The sequence below is a fragment of the Macrosteles quadrilineatus genome, unplaced genomic scaffold, assembly GCF_028750875.1.
Source record: "Macrosteles quadrilineatus isolate MER2022 unplaced genomic scaffold, UCM_ALF_1.0 Scaffold_1__1_contigs__length_201487025, whole genome shotgun sequence".
In the NCBI taxonomy this organism is placed as follows: domain Eukaryota; kingdom Metazoa; phylum Arthropoda; class Insecta; order Hemiptera; family Cicadellidae; genus Macrosteles; species Macrosteles quadrilineatus.
In genome coordinates, this window is record NW_026542594.1 from 125,036,463 (window position 1) to 125,054,259 (window position 17,797).

The window sequence follows — 17,797 nt, forward strand, 5'->3', positions numbered from 1 at the left end:
GCCTTGTAAATTTTTTCATAATGAACATATTTCTTCAGATTAATCTTTGATCAACATCAAAGATTAATCTGAAGAAATATGTTCATTATGAAAAAATTGACCATGCCAATTTTAACAGTTATTTTTTTACCTGGTCAGAATTGTTGTCACTGACAGAGGAGACAAATAAATAAACAAATAGTTTAGTTGAGTAAATCTGTACGACAACCCTAAGGAAATTTATTTATATTGTTTTATTGGTCAGATATGAGCAGGCCTTATAGGATTTTAAAGCAATTCTTTGTGTCTGAAATGAAGAGTGGAAATATAAATCCTTTAAAATAAATGAGGCATACAATTAAAAAATATATAAATAAACAACCAACAAAATATTTTTACAGGATTTTTATTTCAGCCTATGAAAGTGAATGCTACAGTTGTGATTATATAAAATAAATACTTACGTTTATGAATAAAGCCGGTTTTTCCTAGGCGCGGAAGTGGAGAGCGGAGAGAGGAAACGCGGAGAGTGGACTACACTTGTCTTAGGTAATTTAATGTTACTGTTTTCCTAGAAGCGGAGCAGAACACCATGTTAATCTCGTTTCTGTTCTCCGCGTTCCTCTCTCCACTCTCCACTTCTGCGCATAGGAAAACCCAGCTTAAAGTAAATTTGACAATTTTTGTAAAATATCAAAGGTGTTTTATGGTTATATATTTTCCTTTTAACTCTACTCTTAGGAAGTTGCAAAAATAATTTGTTGCTACATACACATAATACTGTATCTTAATTATTTTAAAATTGTTTTTGTTAAGAAATAAGTACATATAATAAATATACATCAGTTTCCAAGAGGTCTCATGATCTTAGACCGTATGAGGTCTGTCACTTTTCTTGACATGTTTAATTTATTTGATAAAGAGTTTTTAAAGCTAGCTTTTTATTAGGGGTGTGCGATGCATCGAAAATGCATCGAAATTTCGATTCGATTCGATGCATCGAATCGCGATTCGATTCAGTGGTGGTCAAAAAACGATTCGATTCACGAGGGAGTCAGTATCCATATACGAAAAACGCCTGCAGAAAGTCAATGCAATACCCGCAATACAGGAGCGCGTTGCTGTTGAGTTTCCTTTACGAAGGCGTTCTTATTTAATACATTCTTTGCATTAAATATAGCTTTAATTGTTTTATATTTTTTTGTTTTGACATTGCAAATGATTAGAGGTTTGTTTTTTGTCTTGATGTAAGCAGTGTGTGAAATATTTTACTACTGTGAACCTAGCCAAAACAAGGTAGGCTACTCCAAAATCATTTTAAAAATAAGTCTGAAAAATTGTTACTTAATACTTAACTAGTAAGATTAATGTTATAGACTGATTCATTTGGTATTTTTGTTAGGTGTCTGCCGGTCCCCGTCCCCGAATATTTGTTGGGGCAGAAGAAAAAAAAAGAATAATTTATTTCCAAAGAAACACTCTTATATTATTATATCTATTATTACAGAGGAATTAAAATGTTCAAATGAGAATTAAAAATTAAGTTGGCTCACGACCTTTAAGAATAAAGACACAACAGAGCAAATGCCACACTGCCACTAGCCAGAGCCAGGTCTAGTCGTCTACTGATAAGAGTAAGGCTGTGGTTTCCTAGACGCGTAATAGGTGCGCAGCGGTTTAGATGCGCAGCGTCTTTTATCCAGGTCCAAAAACGCAGCTGCCGTGAGTGGTTTCCTAGACTGCGTACAATACACATGGTTGGTGCGTAACATAAGTTCACGGGAGAGATTACCAGTGGCTACTATGATGTTATAGGATGATTTAGATAATGAAATGGATATTTTGGCATTAAAAGCTTTGAAGAAGCGTAAGCAGTGAAAAGTACATGTTAGGAACTATACGTGGCCCTCACGCATCTTTTAACTGTAGTGTTAAAGCAAACAATTTAAAATAAAAACAATAAATCTTAATTTACCCTGTCAAACTTTGCTTTTACTGTTATTATATTTACTTAATCGAGATTTTCCGAATCAAAGAAAATACCTTTTACAAGTATAACTGCAATAATCATTTTATACTTATACGCCAACCCCGTAAGAAGTTTGGGTACTATGCTAGTAATTAATATAGAGCTATTACTAAGATGTTCAGGAGTTCTTAAAATAATTATGGGGGCACTTATATTTGGGAGTTGGTTGTGCTGACTTGAAAAGAATATTTGTCAATATTAGGTTTATTTATTAATACAGTAACAACAATAAGAAAATATCTGAGGACAAATTAATTGTAGGGAACATGTAACAAGGGGATTAAATATTAAAATCACACACTATGGGGAAATTAACACTACATAACGAATGATATGAAATTAAAATTTTAATTGTATGAACAAAGTATTTCCATAATATGTCATTAGAAGAGACAAATTCAATCACTTTTTCGTCGTTGTTGGAGAATTTTGCCTTCTGTACTACATTTACTTCCGAATCCATTGCACAAGACACGTCTAAAACGCAGCGTAACTCAGATTCGACTGCTCTGAGAGCAGTCGGTCAAATACGCAGCTATTGGTGCGCGCGTATTAGATGCGCGCGCATTAGATACGCAGCCTAGGAAACCGCTTACACGAAACTCCATAAGACAAGTGTGCTGCGTCTTAGATGCGCACACGCAGCGCATCTATTACGCGTCTAGGAAACCACAGCCTAACAAGACAAAAGCCGTGACGCAACACTAACAGTGCAAAGAAAACAAAGTCAAAAGAATAGAAAGACTATTTATCCAGACATACTAGTATAATCATTTATTGTTTATTCAATACCTAATTAAAAATATATTTTATTATTTTACATAATAAATTATAAACAAAAGAAATATCTGATATAGTGAACAGATCTGTATCTTGGTTAGATGGGGTTAAAAAAATATATTTCTAAGATCCAATACAATATTTACAACTCACAAATTACATTGAATTAATTTCTTTGAAAATAATCTCTAACAGTTTTGTGTTTTTGAATAAAGAAATATATTTCTTTGTCTCTACTCCCTTGTTTCATCACTTGCATTTTGTCAGCAATTGAAGCAACTGGGTAGCAACCGGGTGGTGTAAGAGGGGAGGGGAAGGGTCTATGACCTTGAATTCACACATCGTTGCCCGGGCCTGGCTGATGAGACTGATTCATTGTTTTTGTTGACATACTACTACCCTTCCTTAAGAGAAAAAGTCCCTGCTGTTCCAAAAACATTGAGGGTAGTTTAAAAACATTGACCTGTGTTGCCAAGGGCACTAGGCTAGAAGATAGCATTTAACTTTCTTGTCTCTTGATTTAATATTATTTTAATCTTCTATATATTATTTAAGAGTTACTTTTCGGGTACCTAATTAGTTGTGATATTGTTTGGCTTTATTTTATGGATTTTTAATTCTTTTCATTCATTAGCTATCAAAATCAGTTGTTTTAGGATTTTAATCTCTTGCAGTAGGTCTATACTACTGTATGACATGATATGCATTTTTTAGTCCTTATTAATTATACCATAAACAATGTTTGTATGTTATTTACTGTTTTTGAGTTTTATAGGAAATTAGTTTACACAATATCTTTTCTTCAATGAGTTCTCCACTTGACATGTTGCTTCTAGCCTATTACTATTTTAGGCCCTATAAAAATAATGCCTAGGTAAAGCTGTAGGCCTACTGATGCCAATAATAATTCTTTATTTATGATGATGTAACAAATAATGTAAGTGTGAGGTTATTATACTAAGGAGGTTAGGAGGCAGGGAATGAATGATACATATTGCATGGTGGAAACATATTATTTTTATTTTCTTCTTGCTTGCAGTCCTGAAGCCGGTCCACAGGCCCTAAACTTGTGATATGTAAATTTATTTCTTAATGGTCTTTTTATATTAAGTTCCATTCAAATTTGTTGTAATTTAGCTACCGGCACCTATTTAGTTATTTAAACAGTTATTAAAATGAGAATGAATGTCTTGATAAAAAAAATATTTTCTTCTTTCTTGCAGTTGAGCCAATTCAAGTAAAAATTATGAAATAGGCAAGTAAAGCAGCTCACTGGTATTTCCAGCAGTTATTCTAATACATATGATTGAAAATAAATTTTTTTTCACCTAAAATTCATATGTTAAGTATGAAATAGGCCTAATACCACATCAACAAAAATTTGTATTACACAAATGTGATACATTTTAATTATTGTTAATCCACTCAATTGACAATTATGAATAGAAAAATACCGTATTGCATCGAATCGAGTTGCATCGAATCGAATCGAAAATCTTTTGAATCGAATCGTTGCTTCGAATCGAAAATTTTTTGCTGCTTCGCACACCCCTACTTTTTATCATACTGTTTTTGTTGTTATGAGCGCATTGTTTTCTTGATCCAGTCCACATACAGGGAAACTTTGGTGTATACTCCAGGAAACCCTGGCTCAGCGCATTTGTAACCATAAGACACAATACCAATCAAATAAAAGTTTGATTGCTTTGGCAGAATAAGAGGTCCTCCAGAATCACCCTGTGAACAAAGTGGTTTTCCATTTAATATCACAGTTAGGTATCATACTAATAATGACAGTTTTTTGTGTTACCAGTTAGAGGTTAAACAAGTGATAAGTGAGTGTGGGGGCATGTGCGGTGGGCTGAGACTCGCTGTGTTGTCAACAAGTCACATCATGCCGGATATTGTACGAGTTGTATCATAAATTAGATAAGTTATATATATTTTATGAATAAAATCAAAGTTATAGTTTCCCCTTTTTTAAATAGTCATTGTTATTGATTATATTGTTTACGATTTTCCTGTAAAATATTTGTTCACCAATAACGTTGTTAAATATTTTTTTAACTTCCACAGCCACGACGTCCTCGCGGCCACAATGCCTGGGGCGGCCTTGGGTATGATATATTATACAGAAAGACATGATGAAAATAGGATAAGTTTTTAGAAAGGTATAGGCCACAAGGATTGAGTTTTTGAGACAAATAAGTTATAGGTTATGCACTACCTGCATAATTCTCTAGGTTTAATTCAATTGTGTATAGTGTTGAATGATATAATCTACAAAAGGTTTATGGAATGTCTTACTTGACAGGCATCTCTGCCTTGCGGGGAAAGAGCACAAATGACTCTGGAATCAATAGTAGCCCCCTTGATATTCCTGTAAGCATTGGAACAAAAGTTTTGATCCGATATGTCAATTTGGGCTTCTTGTAGAGCTGTTGTTGAGGGTCCCCCTGCACAAAGAAAACTTGATTAAAGTTACTAAAACCACATAACTTGAAAAGCTAGCTTTTTATCATACTGTTTTTGTTGTTATGAGCGCATCGTTTTCTTGATCCAGTCCACATACAGGGAAACTTTGGTGTATACTCCAGGAAACCCTGGCTCAGCGCATTTGTAACCATAAGACACAATACCAATCAAATAAAAGTTTGATTGCTTTGGCAGAATAAGAGGTCCTCCAGAATCACCCTATGAACAAAATGGTTTTCCATTTAATTCAGATAAAATCCAAAATCCATTGGTGATTTGGCTGGATTTGAACCCCGGACATCAGGCACCGAAGTCCCGCGCTCTAAGTAAGTAAGTAAAGAAAAAAGGCATGGCAAGACCTAAGTAAATTGCTTAACGATGGGTAAAAACCATGAGGTTTATTGATTAATAACATTAACTCATGTTTTTATGTTGTTATCTATAATAGTTTTTACAAAAAAAAAATACATTTGTAAACAAGGCTATTTGTTTATATTGATGCTCACTCCGCTCAATTGGCAGACATGAGGCCGAAACCTAGTATTACAGTTGGATATCATACAAATAATGGCAATATGGTTTATGTAAAATCCCTCATTACAGTTCCACTCTTTAAAACTCTAAATCACCAGTACATGCAAACTTTTTAAGCAATAAAGGCTATCTTGTAGAGGTATGAATGGTATGATCAGGTCGGCCCCGAGGAAGAGACGCCCGAGATGGGATATTAATCTGTTTTATTGCTCTGTTTTAAGAGAAACAGAGCAAGCTTCTGCTGAAACCTTTTGGGTTTGATGGAACACTTCCCACACTGTCGCATTTGGTTTGCTGGTAACAAAGTTTTTTTTAAATAATTGTACACATTAAAAGTTGTATTTTTAGTTTGGATTGTAATATCTTGGCACCTTTTGGCCATTTCTAATTAACACTAATAAAGTGAACTCAGATTGAATAACATCAAGCTGCACGAAACACCATCTGAATAATCACAATGTTATTTAAGCCACTAAATGTAAACAAAGTGACACCTGCTGTAAAATTATGAACAGTAAGAATCAGCTGTAGGCTAATATGTGGTGGTGGCAGGGGTCAGGGAGAAAGCATTGGAAAAGGAATTTGTCTTTCAACCGCACATTAAATTCAGATAGAGTATGATCCCAGCAACCATAATATTGGTTATTCATTTTTAGTAAATTATGCTCAACGATATTGATCCGATTTTTCTTCCCTTTCGTTCTGTATTATTTTGTAATTTGCTAGTTTAGATGATTCCTTGACTAACATACTCTTTTGTTTACCTTTTTATTTATCTTGCAAATAATGTAATGGCGACCAATAAAAAATGAAAAATTTCTAAAAATTTAAATTTACTTAGAACAATGTCCTTTGGTCCGATTTGTACTATTTCAGATCCATACCTTCCCAAAGATGGTTACTAAATGACTATGCTGAATTGTGTGTAGATTGCTTTAAAACAATACCCCCACCGCAGCAAACCTGCAGACTAAGCGAATTTCCATTTCCCTGAATGGATTTACACTAAAATGTCTCCTTAAAAATATCACATTTGTTCCCTATTTAAAAGGAATCAGTTTAAAACAGGGGGGCCACCAGTTGACCGACAAGATACTTGGTCGTTTTGCCACTAGACCGTCTTTTTTAATTAAATAGATAAATACTGAAAACCAGTACGTCGACAAGTTATTTCATCGTCAGTCCAGTTGACCGGCCTGTAAAACTAAATTATTATATACGAGAAACCAACTTGTCGTCAATCGACCCGGCCGACATACCACTTGCTCGTCTTTTAGGTGGGGATGTGTTGAGCAGCAGTGCCAGCGGCGCGCGCAGCTGTGGAGGGCGCTGTAGGCGTACCAACTTCTGTATCTTGTAGCGGCGGTTTTTATTCCGACGATTTCCAGCTATCATAATGCAGCGGACTAGTGAGGTTTTTATTACGCGTAATTGTTTGTTTCTCAATCGATATTTGTTTATATACAGTACAGTGAATATAAATATGCCTATATTAATTTACTTAATTTAAATACACGTTTTTTAGGTACTACATTTAAATTATTGAAGAATTACATGAAATCTATTTGTAAAAACTGACTTTGAACATTTCATTACAGCTAAGAAAGTGGTGTCAATGGGATAGTTAAATTAGAATTCTCCGCGAACAAAGATAAAATGTTCAGATCATCTTCTATATATAAAATAGGCCAACACGAAATTTGTCGGTTGAACTCCTCCGCCATTTCTTAAACGATTTTATCTATTGACGTCTCATTAGAAAGAGCGTGTTGCGTAGATTTGCAAACTGACCTTACATTTTTTTTAAAGCCACTTGGGCTCTGCCTCATTGGCTTTAAAAGTTCCCATGTTATCCTTATGAAGAACATATTTGTTTTCATTATGATCAGCTGGGTATTATATTGCTGGTAATATTTAAGCTGCAATTCAAAGAAATGCGTCCTACAAAAATTAAATCCTTAAAAATTAAATCATTGAAAGGACCCATTTGCCAATTATCTATGATATTAAAACGAAACAGTGTTTTTTTTTTATTTCACGATTCTGAATCAACCACTCGACGGATTTTCATGATTTTTGTGTTGAAAGAAAGATAATTTTGAGAACTAGGGAATGTCGAAGCCATAATTTTAGTTTAGGGTCCCAGTTTTTTTAAGAAATCAGGTTTCCATTTTTTTAAAGTCTATCAGCCGACGCTAAGATTCTAAACTAGCTATTGGCATAAAATAATTTGCTTAACATAACAGCTATAAACATTCAGCTTTTGTGTCACAAATTCAGCATTTGGATAAAAATGTAAAGACATACTTAGGGTTGACTTATTTATACTATGTGTAATGCTAATCATAATAATAAAGTGTACAGTAGTGAGGTTGAGGTAGTATTTTAACTACTTTTAACCAGTGTGACCACCACAATAATAAGCCACAATAATGCATATTATAGTAACTTCCAATTACAGGCCTACCTTAGGGCTATGCCTCATAGATCTATAAAGCAATTATTTTTATCATTAGATATAAAATAAGGACTAACACGATCGGGTGACATTTTTTTGCGAAGCATTCATTTTGGCTTGAAACTGCCAGATATTGTATTTGCGAAGGTTTATATGTATTCCTATACAAAAATAGTTTTTCCAGCATATCTGGAAAAATGCACTCTAAATATGCAAACAAATTCCTGTTCTGAATATAAGAAGGTTTCAACTTACTACAAGATTCCTGTACTGTATGTAGAACGGTGCTCTGCTAGTATAAAATAAAATCGCTGTTTGTATAAATAAATGACGTATACAACTGTAATAGATCGTTAATCAGAAATGTGTAAACTAGTTTAGAAGTATATAAAAAAAATAGCAGAGCATATATACAATTCTAATAAATCACTTATCATTCATTAATTAATTACAAACCAAAAACATACTATAGATTAAAGCAAATTAATTTGTCTCTATAATAATTAAATAGATATCCTTATATATAATACGTGAAGGCGATTTATACGAAACACTACTCCTCCGTTAATAATGGACGGAGTTTTACAAATGATGTGTCAAAATTAAGTATTTTTTATGTAGACGCCCCCTTTCACCAATTCCAGCAATAAAAGTCCTCGGGCTTTGCCCCACAGACCATCTAAATCCCAATGTATTTCTTATGAAGCAAGAATTTTGTTTACTTAAACATATTAATAACTAGCAGAGCACCCGTCCTTCGTACGGGGTTGGTATATAAGTATAAAATGCTTATTTCAGCTATACTTAAGCTTTGAGTTTGCAATGGGGGGGGACACAGTTTGATAAAATTTACGGTATGATATAGTATAACACATCTACCATTGCCATAATGTTCTACCACTGCACCTAAACAATAGAAAAGATAAATTATCAAACATTCGCACAATATCTCAAATTATTCATTAAATAAAAAAATCAAACCTAACTGTAAACAATCCTTTTTTGACTTGACAGTTCTCATTGTGTATCACAGCTTTTTGTTGCTGCTTAGTTCAAATTAGCTGTTGTCATATATGCAAAAACAAAATAATAATAGTGCTGCACCCAGTTGGGAAACCTTATAACTTTTTAATGCTCTTGCATATTATAGAACCAACTTGTAAAGTTGAAACAGCTGACTAAATTCTTTAATTCCCTTTAAATATGAATACTCATAAGGTTAACATGGGGAACTACAGAGCCACTGGGGCGGAGCCCGAAATGATTTTTGAGATAAGAATATGCCTTAATGTTAATAGGAAATGTTAGCTATCATCATGCCAAATTTCAGACCAATCCGTCTAGTAGTTTATGCGTGATTGAGCAACACACAAACATACACACAAACTTTCAAATTTATAATATTAGTAAGATTTGTATAAATTGCATATAGTCCACTGTCAAATGTACACCCGTGTGCTCCTTGATGAGGCAGGTGTGGGAGTAGTCTTAATCTCTTCGTTTGACCTTTGAGAAATACAATTTCGATGGTGGCAATCTTGAAAATGATAAGCGTTTGAACGCTGTGGGTAAAAACAAAATGGCCGCCATTTAAAATGTTTAAAGTCAAATTCCATGAAAACCAGCTAATAAAACAAAATTTTGCAACACATTATTTAAAGTCCTTTTTATTACAAATCGAATGACACTTTATTTGCGAAAATCGGATAATAAATAAAAAAGTTATGTAACTTTTATTATTAATAGTAATTATCAAAATGGCAGTCATTTTGAAATGACAAAGTTAAATTCCATAGAAACTAGTGACAAAAACATAATAAAAGTTACATAACTTTTTTATTTATTATCCGATTTTCACAAATAAAGTGTAGTTCGATTTGTAATAAAAAGGACTTTACATATTGTGTTTCAAAGTTTTGTTTTTAATTCTGGTTTTCATGGAATTTGACTATAAAGAATTTTAATGGCCGCCATTTTGAAATTCGATGAGCCTGATCAAAGATTTTTTCGGAGCATGTTTATAGTTGTAGACTTAAAGTTTATACCAAGTTTCATAAAAATATCTCTAAGGGCTTTTGAGTTATGAATTATTTTCAAAAAATACAAAATGGCGGAATTCGGCTTAACTAAGCCGAAATCGAAACAATGTTATACTACATTTTCGACTTATTTTTGCACATAGAATCTGAATCTGCATAGCCCATCACGCTTTACTGAAACACCCTTTATTACTTTTTGAAATATTTAACTGTCCTGGGACATTACATCCACCCTGATTAATTTTATTGATGAAAAATATAAAATTATGTTTTATGAAAGAATGGTTGATCCTACATAAAAACTGTAATAACCTTTTTTGTGCAGATTTAAAATAGCTACATTTTGGTATCAACAATTTTTTCATAACTCTAACGGTTACTGATATAAGTAAGAAAACAAGTTTGTGATGGCGGCCATTTTGTTTTTTACCCACAGCGTTCAAACGCACCATTTTCAAGAGTGCCACCATCGAAATTGTATTTCTCCAAGGTCACACGAAGAGATTAAGACTACTCCCACACCTGCCTCATTAAGGAGCACACGGGAGCCTGCATATATGTACATTTGACAGGGGACTAATACTAACACAGCTGTTCAAAGTAAACACATGATACACACAAGAGCGTTCGTTTTCAGTTTCGATAACCGGAGTGGAGTGATTGATTACATTATCTTTGAGCTGACTCTTTTAAGTTATCGGGAAGTAGTATGGATGTTATTAGTTTTGAAATATCGCCTGTAATACTTTACGATAATTGCTCTAATTCGAGCAACAGGTGCACTAGTATATAGTCATAGCAGTAAAATTTTTACTAAAAGCGTTATAATATAGCGGTTATATAGCGTTATAATAAGAGCCATAATTGTTAAAGAAAAATGAAAAAAATGTAATTTTAAAATTCCCATGTTATTCTTATGGAGAATAAGTAAACTGATGTAATTTCCTGTAAAAGGAAAATATGTTTGATAATATTTGGAAATGCATTTATTTTACACCTAACTACGGAGGGACATTTCACAAAAACACTTTTTACCCTGCCTCTTGCAGCAAACCTATGTGTACTCGTTAAACTAATGCTATTTAAATAGGGAATAAATGTGATATTTTTATAGAGATATTTTATTTATTTTATCTTATTATTATTTAATTTATAATTTTATTTTATTTATAGAGATGGTTGTATTTATTTGGTTTGAATGGAAATATTTGCATTGTTTTGTTGGTTGAAAATCCGTGTTTTACAGCATAACACTTTTTGAAATCGTTAAATGAATTTACAAATCAACATTTGTGCACTATTTGTTGTGGTTTTTAATATCAGCGTTTACACACAACTAAATAACAGTAGGCCTATATTTTTCAATGTGTCCAGAATACGTGAAAGGTACGATTATTTTCACTAGAGTTTATCTGGTATTTTTAGGGAAGGTCATCTGCCTTCTTCACTTATGATGTTAATCACCTTATGATTATTTTATAATGCTTGCTTAAGAGAGAAGATCAGATGTAAGTTCGATCATCCCTACATCCTTACATAAAGGCTAAAAAGTCACAATCATGCAATTGCAGATGAGTTTGTTGCTTTATGTTTTTGGATTATATGTCAAGTATCAGCGGTTGTAGCGAATTACAAATTGCTTTTATTGAATTTCCCATACAAGGAATAGGTTATTTATGCTTTTTCGTAGTGAAATGTATGCATGCATAATATCGAGGATTAATCATTCTTTTTTACTCGGTATTTCAAAAAAGCCACTTTTATTTATGTGTGTAAATTCCGCTTGGTGAAAATATTGTAGACAATGTTGACCCACCTGTTTAGGGCCAAAAAGAGAACTAAAAATAAAACATTTTGCTACACCCATTTGACAATAATTGTGATATTTTGAACGGGATAACCTCTGGGTTTGGTACATTCTGTATAAAAAACATTTAAAATATTTTGAAGTTATAGTTGAGTTTGTTTAAACGGTTTGTCTGAAATCAATAGTGGGCACCTGACGTGATTCACCCTGTGTAGTAGGCCTACTTCATCCATATCATTCTAGGAACATCGGAGCAGTTCGCGCTTTCTCACCGAGACTACTTTCACTTCCTCCCCCATTCGGAACCATCGACTGATTGGCACCCCTAATGTGCCGGGGAGGGCCATAAATCAGGGAATTAGCTTTAACAATGCCAGGGTGATATTATAACAAAACTTCTGTCTACCTTCGACTAGTACGTTCTGAGTTGCATATTCACGTTAGAGGCTTTTCTTGCCACCATTGAAATTTTAGTTATATCAATCTGCAGGGTGAAGTTATTAATTTCATCCAAGATGGCTACTTTTTTAATTGCATCAATGTTTTTTAAAACACCAAAGAGCGGGTTTTCTGAATAAACCTAGATAATACAAAAAAGGCTATTGTTGTATGGCAATAGGCCCTTTTGTTGTATTGCCATTTTAAAACATTTTTAGTCTGATTAAACCAAAATACAAATTTTAACTTAATTGCGACGCTGCACTATAGCCAGCTTTTTGAAATTGACATGTTTACTTTAGGCAACTCACCTTTCAAGGTGTAGGATTATTGGTTTTCTTATTTGACTTTTGCAAATATTCTTTAATGCGTTTTGTTGTAAATTTATTTTTCCGAAATAAAATTTTTATGTAATGAAACATAAACACATTCAATACATTTCACGAAAAAAAAGATATAGTCGTCTAAAAAACATTTAAATAAATACATAAACACAACGCATGCAAAACATTTAAATTAGGCCAACTATTAACCGGTCATCGTAAAATCTCCCGTGACCTTAGCTACATTTGTGAAACCCTCCACAATCATTATTTTTACTTGACGCGAAGACGTTAAAAAGAGAGCCGAAAGAAACACCGTTATGAGTGGACGCATGATTGTAGGTTATTACAGCTGATTGTTCAAAATGTACAACTTTTTCAGTTATATTAATCAAACAAACGAATATTTATTGATTTAACCTTTAATCTTCATTTTTACATACCTACCAACTATTCTATATATATTTAACAAACTCATCTTTAAATAATATCACCTCTTATCTCTTATTTACAATAGGTTTCAATGAATGGTTAAGTTGTGTTGATTTCGTTACCGACAGGAAACGGCATTTATCAGTTTTGATTCGGTTATTTACCAAGGGACGTAGAACGCTCTGTTGTATGCATTCGAGTTTTTAAGCCCCTTAGGTTAGTTACCTCATTAACCCACGCTAAAAAGAACTCTATTATCATGTTGATGAGAAACCTAAGCACTATATAAGATTGGTTGTAGCTCACTTACACTATCAAAGCGAAGTTGACCAACTTCGATCAAATTCTCATACTACGCAATAGTCCGTATTATGAGAGTATGTCCAAACATATCAGTTATGCTGAGTTTAGTTTTCCTGCTATAACCTGTTAAAAAGTTAATAAGGGATATTTCAAAATGACTGCCATTTTGATTAGGGATGCGATATTGACCTCTAGTTTGCGCCATTTAATTTGTCTTGAGAAACCCTTTGAAATGAGGGGTCACATGATAGGTGTTTACATTTGAAAATTTGGTGCTGCCCCCAAAATACCCCATTTTGGGAGCCGGGTACAAGTTCTAACTTGAATGAAAAATCCCATTTTTATGTTTTAAACATGTGCCGAGTTTGGTTTTCCCACTACCACGCGTTATAAAGTAAAGGGGGTGTCCAGGCTTTATCTTGGGCTGCCATTTTGATTACGGGTGCGATATTGACCTCTGGTTTGCGCCATTCGATTTGTCTTGATAAACCCTTTAAAATTAGGGTTCACATGATAGGTGTTTACTTTAGAAAATTCGGGGCTGCATTGTAAAAACTGGGGCAAAGTTGTAACTTAGATGAAAAAGTGCCATTTCTTATGTTGTAAATGTATGCCGAGTTTGGTTTTTCTACTGCAACGCGTTAAAAGATTAACTGGGGGGTTCCAGACTTTTGCCTAATCCTGTATTCGGCTATACGTAGTTCTGTACGGTACTGCAGAGGCCGTGTTTTGTTTACAATTGGTTTCTTGTTATTTCAGTTATTTAAAACATCATTTAACCAAATAATACGATCTAATCATAAACAATTACTCGTCTCCTATTTATATAACTAAACAGGAAAGCACAAATCAAGATATACTAATAGAAACACAATTTTGTTGACACTAGCGCCCAGTGTCACCTTACATGAACTAGACACGAAAACGAGCTTCAAGATTTACAATGGGGTAAGAAGTCTACTTGTTTTACTCCAAATGAAGAAATTTGGAAAGTATCAAATTCACTCAACCGGGGAGCGACCATATATATAACATATAACGTATATAACACAATGTGTACCCTACATCGATTCTTTATCAGCACATATGTTTAATACCCCCGCCGCAGCAAACCTGCACACTAAGCAAATTTCAACTTGTCTGATTACATTTTTACTAAAATATTTCTATAAATAAGACATATTTATTCCAAATTTAAATATCATTAGATTTAACGAGTGCTTAGGTTTGCTGCTACGGGGAAGGTAAAAAGTTTGTTTGGACCATATGTCAATAGTATAGGATGAAATAATTAATTTGCCAAATTTTATCAATATATACCCATAGACAAGTAAACTACAACAGTTTTCATTTTCTCCATAAGAATAACATGAGAATTTTAAATTATACTATTTTTAAATTTTCTCCGTAACCGTTAGGCATACAACAGCGCTTCAATATACTAAATTATTAATTTTTTAAGCTCTTCAAAACGGTTTAAAAAGAAATTGCAAAATTTTTTGTTTTTATGGTCAAAAAATGGAAAACCCCATTTTTACCCCATAAACCTCCGTTCCCATGGTCAGATTATGCTGGATCGCGAACTCGTACGAATAAACGTAGGTTTACACAATTGTACAAAATTTCATCGAAATCGGATCATTTTTGCTCGAGTTATCGCGCTAACGGACACACACATATATATACATATGCATTTGAACGGATGGTGTTTTTGGCCTCTAGGAACCTCAAAAAAAAAAAAAAAAAATTAAATCTGTCCCGGGTCTAGGTCTTACCATGAGTATTACGGTAATAGCATATTCCCTATATGGTAAATTCACTAAAAACAAACTAACTTCGTTATAGTTTTAGCTGTTCTGACAAATACAAATCGTAGAAGTAGAACACACTTGCATGGCATGTCCCACGTATATACTCAATTCATTATAAAAAATATAAACTAAACAGCACCATTGCAAAAAAACACCAGTTCAAACCACACACCCGTGCTGACGACGTACAGATATACGTCGGCAGCCTCAGTGGTTGACCGGACTATGGTGTCTGGGCGTCCGCGTTTTGGCTCACGTAGCTACATCCATTGTGTTACATATCGATGGGAGCGACATGCTGTCACTTTAGCAGCCTCTCACACACTGCCGTAGCGGCCGACACGACGTTGACTTACTACGGAAAGAAACTATTTCAGCGCTCCAAACGCCCGGTGTCTGGAACTATCCGAGGCAAGATACACCAACGAGGAAAGAGAGAGGCTAAGATACAACAATGAGGAAAGAGGAGGTAAACTGAGGCAAGATACACCATCGAGGAAAGAGAGAGGCATCTGAGGCAAGATCCACCAATCGATCTTGTTGGATATCCACCAATGTGATATCCACATATCACATTGGATATCTACATATCACACATATCAGTGACAGCCAGAAAAAATTATCCATCCAAACAGATGTTCGTTATTTCATAGATGTCGTATTCTCCAAACAGATGATTAGTATTTGATAAAGACGTATGTGGTAGACATTGGGAGAAAACTTGACAAAAATCCACAAAATTGGGTTTTGAACGTCATCAGTCAGGTTATTTCAAAAGTAGCGATGCATGTTTTAATGGCTAAATACACTCTTGCCAATTCAGTGAACACAAAAAAACTATTTAAATCCCTATCGTATTTCGTATTCGTATTTCAGGAGAAGAACTCTTGTTCATTTTTACATGCAAAGACTACGTAAAATGCCTTCTGGGCCATGACAAACAGACAGACAGAAAGTGAGATAACACATTAAAAGCTTTTTAAAGTATAAACTCAAACATAACCGAAAAATACATAATCTTGAACAATGCACAGAGAAAACTCTAATTTTATTTATAGATATTTTATATACACTTTCACTTCTATAAAAGATTTTCTTTCTCATGACGCTTGATGAACGGCTTATACACGTAATAATAACTTTCTTAAATAGACAATCCTAACGAACTACTGTTGCAGTAAACTTGCGAATATTTCTTACTTTACTCTTACACATGTTTGAAATTTACATCTTGCATAATACACTACTTTGTGCCTGTTGGCTACTATGAATCGTTCGGATTAATTTAAGATATTAAACTTTGTTGATATACACGAGGTAAATTGACCTCCATGATACCCATAATTATACACAGGTACCATATTACCACACTACAAATTTGATTCTACAATATACGGTAAGTAGTTTTATCCAAACAAACGATCAAAAACCCCGAATGAAAGAGACCAAGGACAAGGTCACGCCACGGTTGCTATAGTAACGACGAAACTATCTATTAGAATTGCGCGCCAACGTCAACGAAACGCCAGACTGTACAATAAACACGCCGCGTGTGTAGTGTTCGACGGAGCTATAGTACTTTCTGTTGGCAATACTGGCTTCTAGCCTCGAGCGAGGTGGTTCAACCATGAGAAGCGCCTCAAACTCCTGGGTAATCCCCGGTTAGCTCCTCCCACTCTGCCCCCTATCCCCACCTAAAAGACGAGCAAGTGGTAAGTCGGTCGGGTCGATTGACGACAAGTTGGTTTCTCGGATATAATAATTTAGTTTTACAGGCCGGTCAACTGGAATGACAATGAAATAACTTGTCGACGTACTGGTTTTCAGTATTTATCTATTTAATTAAAAAAGACGGTCTAGTGGCCAGACGACCAAGTATCTTGTCGGTCTACTGGTAGGCTCCCTTTAAAACATACTTAGGTTTGCTGCAACAGGGAGGGTAAAAGTGTTTTTTATGTAAAATGTTAATAGTTGGCAAGAAATAAAAACATTTTCCAAATTTGGGAAAAATATGTTAAAAACAAGCAAACTACAACAGTTTACTTATTCTCCATAAGAATAACATGGAAATTTTAAATTACAATTTTTTGGAATTTTCTCCGTAACTATTAGGCGCATTATAACGCTTCAATATACTAAATTATTTGTTTTTATAAGCTCTACAAAATAGTTTAGAAAGAAATTGCAAAATTTTGTTTTTTTTTGGTCAAAATGGGAAAAACCCATTTTTACCCCATAAAAGCCCCCATAAACCCCCGTTCCCATGGTCCGATCATGCTGGTTCGCGTACTCATTTGAAAAAACGTAGGTTTACACGTTTGTACCAAATTTCATCAAAATCGGATCATTTTTGCTCGAGTTATCGCGCTAACGGACACATATATATAAA

The 17,797-nt window shown here is 34.1% G+C and overlaps 1 protein-coding gene across 2 annotated transcripts in view; it reads right to left on the bottom strand.

Annotated features, from left to right (window-relative positions):
* Positions 1 to 369: 369 nt before the first annotated feature.
* LOC128984376 (venom protease-like) overlaps positions 370 to 17,797 on the bottom strand; it is a 142,402-nt gene continuing 124,974 nt past the window's right edge. For both annotated transcript variants that reach the window (XM_054403698.1, XM_054403693.1), the window contains 3 exons: positions 5,096 to 5,244; positions 4,343 to 4,525; positions 370 to 916 (listed from right to left, as the gene is read on the bottom strand). In XM_054403698.1, the coding sequence (XP_054259673.1) occupies positions 4,367 to 4,525; positions 5,096 to 5,244 (308 nt within the window). In that variant the 3' untranslated portion in view covers positions 370 to 916; positions 4,343 to 4,366. The remainder of the gene's footprint in view (positions 917 to 4,342; positions 4,526 to 5,095; positions 5,245 to 17,797) is intronic.